The sequence below is a fragment of the Cornus florida genome, unplaced genomic scaffold (assembly GCF_030987335.1).
Source record: "Cornus florida cultivar Cherokee Brave unplaced genomic scaffold, ASM3098733v1 CherokeeBrave_3.0.0_Hap2_Chr10, whole genome shotgun sequence".
Classification (NCBI taxonomy): Eukaryota; Viridiplantae; Streptophyta; class Magnoliopsida; order Cornales; family Cornaceae; genus Cornus; species Cornus florida.
The window spans coordinates 100,231,985-100,239,686 of record NW_026775580.1 but is presented as its reverse complement, the minus strand read 5'-3'; the positions used below and the strand labels follow the sequence as shown (position 1 = coordinate 100,239,686).

Here is a 7,702-nt window from a genome sequence, read left to right as displayed (position 1 = left end):
ATTACAGTTGTAGTGTCTTAAGATTCAATTTGGACACCCCTGATTTAATTGTGGGAGGTACATGCCTGTACCATTAGAAGCTATAAATCCTAGGTGCAGAGGGAAATGGGGATCAGATTAGACAAAGAGTGGCCGCCATACTTTCTTTCATCTTTAGATCATTAAATTAGAATTTAATTTACCAGCAATACCTCACCGTGTAGTACTTCACAATTATATATTTTCACATGCATAGATCTTAGGTGATCCTTGGTTAACCAATGAATTGTCAACTGTAGTGAATTTCTTATGCACAAGCAGTTTCCGCAATGACTATAGGCAGAATCAGAAACTACTGAAATCTTAACAGGATAATTCCCAACTTCATTCACTCAAATGACAGTTGAGCTGTGGGGTGTCCAATTCAATAGCCTTTGTTTACCTCATCTAGCACAATGTAATAAAAAAAAATGTGTTCGCTATGATCAACGATTGTTTTACCTTCAATCTTCATGAAATGTTGAACATGCCTTCTCCTTGGGTTATCATCTCTTTTGTCCATTTCCTCTTGTCGACTATGTGCAGAGCCAAAACGCTTCTCGTTGTCATCATCCCTCTGGTAAAAAAAAAAAGAAAAAGAAAAGAAAGGATGGCTGTTATGCTGCCATTTGCACTTGATTGAAGAATATGCTAAACTATTGAAATAAGGAAATGCAAGTTGATACATCAGGGTTCATACATGGTATTCCTCGGATAGACAATTGATTTGTGTTTCAAATTGTTCATCCATTTGCTTCTTTAATTCTTCGGCCAGGGTCTACATATGAAGAGAACTAATTAGTGAACTCCTAAACCCTTAGAGCCAGACATAACATAAGGATTGCGAATCTCTTACTTTGATAATGTAGTCTGGAGACACATTGTGCTCTATAAGATTTTGAAGCTTTCCGCGGATGATATATAGCCTGTGGAGACAAATTAGCTCTATTTGAGGTTACAATTCAAAATAATGGGTATAGACAGTTCGAATGACATACCACTAGAGACACCTGAAAAATTAAATGTTCGTTCTAAAGAATTTGGAAGATACACACCTGAAGATTTAAATATTTATCCTAAAGAATTTGGCAGAATAGAAGAAGAAATGGACAGACAATGATTTAAATGTTGGTCCTAAAGAATTGGCAGAAGTCAACTTACTGTTTTGGGGTCTGCTCTTCAACTATATTTCTGGCAATGTTGGCAATATCGTCTTCCCACCCAGTCAGGATTTCTTGATCCTCCTTGAAGGATGAACTATATGTCCATTTTGGCATAACAAAAAAATGTAGATAGATAAGGTAAAAAATTGGTAAAATAATTAAATAAATAAATAAAAAGGATTGATTCTGCAGTGTAATTATATGTATATTTAAGTATGGCTGGACACCATGAAAGTTTGGACTTTTTTACTTAGATTGCCAGGTAGCCTCAAATGAACGAATGGCTTGGCGTAGGTTATTCTTGGAGTTGTTAGAGAACTTTTCAGCCAATTGACGCGGTAATTCTATGCCTTCTTGTTTTGCTATGAACTCCAGAACTTGAACAATCTGAACAATAAGAATGGAACTTTGAAACAATTTGAAGAGACTGTCTGCAGAACTTGTAGCTAAAAGTATGAGGTTCCTACCTCTTCACTAGAAGGCGGAAGGAGATGAACAACGGTGCAAAGCCCCTTAATCGGCTGAAGCTTTGAGACGTCAGCGCAACAAAAGAACACCTTATTATTCCCTCTATACCTTTCTAATAGCCACTTGATATACAACAGGGAATCTGTAGAAAGCTTGTCTGCCTCATATAGAATGATTGCTGCAAAAATCATTACAAAACAGTAAGGGTCATGTTGTTAGCAATTTGGAAGTACTTACTTTTGAGAGCTAACTCAGTGATACCTCGACAGTCCCTTCGGCCGGACTTCAAAGGTTTGTTGGATAACCTGCTATTTGATTCTTTGATAAGTTCAATAAGGACATGCTTCTCATACCCTTTAAGGTCCGAGAGATTTACTTCTACATGTTGTGGGGACTCCATTACATGTACTTGGATACTGCCTATACCTTCCCCCTGCAATAAATGTTCTGTGATGTCAGTTCACAATATACTGCTGATTTAAATGGTAATACAAAGAGTGGTGGTATGGGCATGTTTTTAGCAAGCATTTTGGAGTACTCTCATTTCCCTTTTGAAAGCCAAAAAAATGGAGAAGTATTTGATTTTTCCTCCTGAGAGCAAAGAAGTTATTTCCAAAACTATTGATTGAACACCGTAAATGTAAGTATCCAAAGTTCTGTTATATGGAGACAAAAATAATGGAGGATGAATCACTCTGCAGTTGGTTTCTGGTGATTCCATTTGCATTGTGTTTGTTTCTATTCCTGTCTGAGAGCATGGGTATAATTTGTGCACGAAGGTTCCTCTAGGAATTTTCTTTCTTACTTGAAGTGTAACCAGCATTGTTTTCAGAATGAGAACCAACCATAACAATGTATATTCTTTTCATGCTTCGCAATTTAGACAATACAAATTTCTGCCAATTAACACCTGGGAACTTGGATTTAGAAAAAGAATGAAAGAAAGAAAAATGTTTCCGGATTTCAGAAACATATTAAGAGGGAAGAATTGATTATTCTACTCTCAGCTTAGCAGCAAAGAGGCTACTGACAAAAACACAACTTTCAAGTGAGGTAATGACTTTTTACTCATAAAAATTAAAAGTGAGGTAATGACTTTTATAAAAACAGAGAAGAAAAGGAATGCTATCCAGACATTGAGAAGGACCTTTGTTGTTCTGTATAACATTTAAGTTCTCAACCTTTGTTGCTCTGTATAACATTTAAGTTGAGTACTTGGTTAAACCTATTTTTTACTCTTCCCTTTCGTTATGGACACACTTTAGGTTTCTTAAATTGATGTTTAGCTATATCCAAATCTCTTTCCATTGTAATGCTATCTAGAAATTGAGGAGGACCATTGTTGCTCTGTATAACATTTAAGTAATACTTGGTTATACCTCTTTTTTTACTATTCCCTTTCATTTTGGACACATTTTAGGTTTCTTACATTGATGTTTTAACTAAATACCCAATTCGCTTTCCATTGTCACATTTTAGTTAAATTTTATGTCACATTTCCTCTACTTATCACCACATTCTACCATTCCAACTTCCTCTGCTGATACCCATGGTTCACGGTAGGAAATGTTCACATTAAAACTATTGTAGAATTAAAGTTTTCTCTTTTTCCTATCATCATCAGAATTTTCCCGATTCTTTTGATTCCATTACTTTGCCAGAGAATTAGAATTCAATCCTGTTCTTGAGGCCACTAGCTCTCAACCATCAGTACGTTATCATTGCAAACAAGCTGTACTAGATATTGTTATCTTCCTCTATCTCTGTTTATACCATTTACTCTCCAATACTATGTGATTTGTATGGTTGGGAATCAGATGACACTGCCAAAATGAGATTTATCATGAGAAGAAGACAATCAATTAAAGTAAAGAACTACGGTTGAACTCTGAGAGTGTACCTTCAAGTCAAATTCTTTATATTCTTCTCTTGCCTGTGTAGCATAAAGCAAACACGGTTGTCATTAGTTACCCCAAAAATGGACATGAATGAACAAAAATTATGCAGTATGTAGAAATCATATTTCACCCTCGTCTTAAAATCACTTTACAGAAATCAAAATTAAAGATCAATTTAGTTCTTCCATGGCGTCAATTGGCTCATTCCCCAATCCAACCTAAGTCTTAATGTTATGAAATGGTCATGTCCATAAGACAATTCAGTTGCCCTCAAAACTTATTATTAGTTCCTTGTCTGAAGTGGTATAATAAGTGACTAATTGAAGGCAAAACATGTATTTGTGTGTGTGTGTGTGTGTGTGTGTAGATATGTGAGATTTATGTCCAGTACCTTTACTCTGTCTGGTCCAAAAGCTTCGCGAAGCAAAGCCCAAATCATAGTTCTCTTTCCCACCCCTGGATGTCCTTGGAATATGAAATGACCACAGTTATAGTCTTTCGCCTGCAAGATCGTTCGAGCCAGCTTATTTCAATATTGCACACACTTTAAACTTCTCAATTCTAGTTACATTTTCGAGTAACATAGTGAAAGGGAAAAAAAAAAAAAAAAGCAGAAGAAGAAAAAAAAAACAGAGATATATCACCATAGCTTGCAGCTCAATTGCTTTATCCCGATTGCAGATAAAATCCTCGAGTGACTCAGGCCGATACTTGTCTGCCCAAAGGAACACACTCTCATTCTCCATCTTTTTGGCATCCTTCTCATTATGTAAGACTCTTTTCCCAGGTGATGTGTGTGCTGCTTCTGGTGGTGGTGGTACCGATGATTCTGGTGGTGTTGCTTCTGGTGGTGGTGGTGGTGGTACCGATGATTCTGGTGGTGGTGATGGTGGTGGGGATGGCACTTTTATTGGTGGTGGCGGTGATGGTACCGATGGTTCTATTGGTGGTGTCGGTGGTGGGGATGGAAGTTTCATTCGTGGTGGTGGGGATGGAACTATTATTGGTGGTGGCGGTGATGGCACTGATGATTCTAGTGGTGGTAACGATGGTGGGGATGGCAATTTTATTGGTGGTGGTACATATAATTCTGGTGGCGGTGAAGGTGGTGGTGGTGATACTCTCTCCCTCAGTGGCATCCGACTCTCCAATAAAGCAATATTGCTTTCTGCAAAAATTAAGTCTTTCCTCTCCAACCCCAAATCCTTTGTTGTCGTTTTAGCTTCCACTCTTGTTGATGACGACGAAAATGATGAAGCAGCATGGACAACCTGAGGGGTCTGATCCTTACCGAAAATGCTAAAGCAAGATTGCATCTTGACGATGAAACTCGATTTTGAGCTGGTAGTAACAGAAGTGGCCACAAAGCTCTCTCTCCCGGGACTGGACACAGAAACTCTCTGTCGACCGAGAACAAGGGACGAGTCAGTGAGCCCTTTGTAGTATGGACTATACACAGAGTCCCTCCTGTCATTGAGAACTTCATTCCTCCTATTAAATTCCTCAAGACTCTCTTCGGTCAAGTCTGAGTACTCGGCCGGAGAACCATTCTTTCCTGTTATCAAGTTACCAATCTTCTTCGACCAACCATTCTTCAATGACTTGGTTGAGCATGAAGAGCGGTTAGAAGTAGGGATGTGGCAGGATTGAGAGTGAGAGTGAATAGTTAATGAGATGTTGGGATCCGAGGAAGAACGCGGGATTGCTGGACTCGGCATTGAAGAGCTGTGCTTGAAAGCCAAGGCCCTTTTTTTTTCCGCAGGAAAGAAAAGAAGCTATGAAGGCTACGGTATGCTGATTGTGATGTGATGTGAGGAGGCAATGTGTGGATTTTTGTAGTTTCTGCTTAATAATTCATTTTTTGGCGGGGATTACTAAAGAAGAAATATTCATGTCGTTACAAACTATAGCTTGTCACTGTGAGAGTCAACATATACTCAGCACAAATATGTATACATTTATAAAAGCGGGTTAAACATTCCAACGCGACTTTTGGACGACCTATAATTGAATCTCTCTTAAGCAGAACGATGACAGAATAGTAACTTACTGTTCATTATATAATATTATAATATTTATACTATGCAGACTTCAAAGCATTAACAATATTTAACAGATATGTTAAAACCATCTTCCTCCTCTTCAGGAGTACAAGATTCAAAATTGATAAAAAATACTGAATTAGTGGAATGGACCAATGTTCAGAATAAATTGAATAAATGGACCATCCCTCCAGTAAATGCTAAGAGCATTTACAAAATCGGAATGCTTAATCTCGCTGATCTATGGACTGTCAAGACTATGGAACAGACTATGCAATTAAGCACTCAAGACACAATAATTAAATTGTTGTCTTCCCGTGACCTTCAGAGGCACATGCACAAATATAAGTACATCCATATAGGTTTAATTCAAATTACTTTTAAACCTTTAACCTTGCTAGGTATGGATGCTTGTATTCAAGCAACCCTTCGGGATGCTAGATGTCTGAAATTTCACCCTTCTTTAATGGGTGCATTGGAAATCAGTCTATGGCATGGACCGGTTTATTTTAATGTAGATCCTAGTCTGAATTTATCTTTAACAGATAAAAATATACATGAGGCAGTTAGTCTTCGTGTTCAGACCTATGGGTATGATTATTTACCTGGATCGGAAGTGATAAGTGTTATTTATCGCATTCATTACAAAGTACTTGATACTATGTGTCCAAATGCCATACGCAAAGATTCTCAAGGAGTAACAGCGTTATGGGACACCAATATGTTCACATCAAATGTTGCCACAAAAAGGATGATTCCTTGGAGTAAAATAACATTTCCTGAACATTGGACAATTTCTAACGCAGTTCCGGCGAAGCCAATTGCTAATCATAGCTTGGACTGTGTTATTCAGGACCAAGATGGTGCTGTTTTTCTGAATTTCAGAAAATCATTAGATCTCCCCAGATCTACATCATCTAAAGGAAGTTATCTTCCTTATCATGTTTCTTGTCCTCCTTCTCGCCATTCGATTTCGTCGGATTACATAAAGGAAGATTTCCCTGAAGTCGTTGGTACAAATCAACTCAAGCTGAAAGGAATACAGCAATCTCAGAATCAAATTCCAAGAGGAGTGTACGAGAAAACACCAATAGGTATGTCTCGTCGCCAATTTGGAATTGAATTCAGCCCAACCCCATCAGAAATGGGAATCGGAAATGAATCTGTGAAGGATCAATTTGACGATCCTACAAATATAAATGACCCTCATGAATATTAGTTTTAATGGATTTTGTCCCAGATAGAATTGCCATTAATACTGAATTTCAACAGGATCAATATACAGAATTCAGAAATTGGTATTTTAAAGCTTTTAACCAAAATCAATTACAGCTTTTTAAAACTCAATTTTATGATTTTCTACAAGAACGCAAAATGGTTATACCTTTTGTTTCTTGGTTCTTTATGACCAATCATTCTCTTGTTAATATAAACATACTGGATGATTTTCTCAAACCATGGACTACATCTGAAGATAAGGTTTACCACTCTGTCCATCCTCCCACTAAACATCTAATTCTGAAAAGGATTGACCCTGACAGTGGTGCAAAAGTGGAAACCAAGGCTTATAGCCAACCTAAGACAATTGATCCATCCTGTAATGCTACTAAAAAAGACATTTCTCATGTTTACAGGCAGAACAATTATACTAATGTTTGTATGCAAACGATAGGGTCCCAGCTTGGGAGAATTGAAACAGAACTAAACACAGTATTAAATACAATTAATACTAAGTGTATTACTGTTAAACCCTCTCCTCCAGAAGCTTCCTTATCCAAAGCATTGGTTAAACCTGCAATTGAAGTTAAAGGCTTCAATCTCACACATCCTAAGAAGAATGAAGAATTTCTTACTCTTTTTACTCAGAAAATTCAAGGACTTAAAATTCAGACTTTATCCCATGATGAATCTGATATAGGTTCTGATTCTGATGTGTTACCTCATATTGAGGCTTTTCAAAAGGATTTCACTCAACTACCTGAGTTGAACAGAATTGTCTATGATAAGAATATCCACTCCAATACAGCACCTGCTCCGAGTAGATATTATTATCCCAGACCCACGCCTCAAGATATCTTGTATGAAGAAGATTATTTTCATACACAGAAATCTT

The 7,702-nt window shown here is 37.4% G+C and overlaps 1 protein-coding gene across 1 annotated transcript; it reads right to left on the bottom strand.

Annotated features, from left to right (window-relative positions):
* Positions 1-513: 513 nt before the first annotated feature.
* Positions 514-5,265, bottom strand: LOC132278243 (uncharacterized). The gene is made up of 9 exons (XM_059780047.1): positions 4,192-5,265; positions 3,939-4,049; positions 3,550-3,582; positions 1,911-2,082; positions 1,649-1,827; positions 1,432-1,568; positions 1,180-1,275; positions 875-944; positions 514-796 (listed from the first exon to the last, which is right to left on the bottom strand). The coding sequence occupies exons 1-9, from the start codon at positions 5,263-5,265 to the stop codon at positions 713-715; spliced, it is 1,956 nt and encodes a 651-aa protein (XP_059636030.1). The 3' UTR covers positions 514-712.
* Between the last annotated feature and the right edge of the window lie 2,437 nt (positions 5,266-7,702).

Bases quoted from the DNA above. Each gene is read 5' to 3' on its own strand.
- LOC132278243 (XM_059780047.1), bottom strand. From the start codon at position 5,265: ATGCCGAGTCCAGCAATCCCGCGTTCTTCCTCGGATCCCAACATCTCA. The intron at 1,569-1,648 runs GTAGGAACCTCA...CTTATTGTTCAG, and splicing joins TTCCGCCTTCTAGTGAAGAG to ATTGTTCAAGTTCTGGAGTT. The intron at 797-874 runs GTAAGAGATTCG...CTTCATATGTAG, and splicing joins CTCCAGACTACATTATCAAA to ACCCTGGCCGAAGAATTAAA.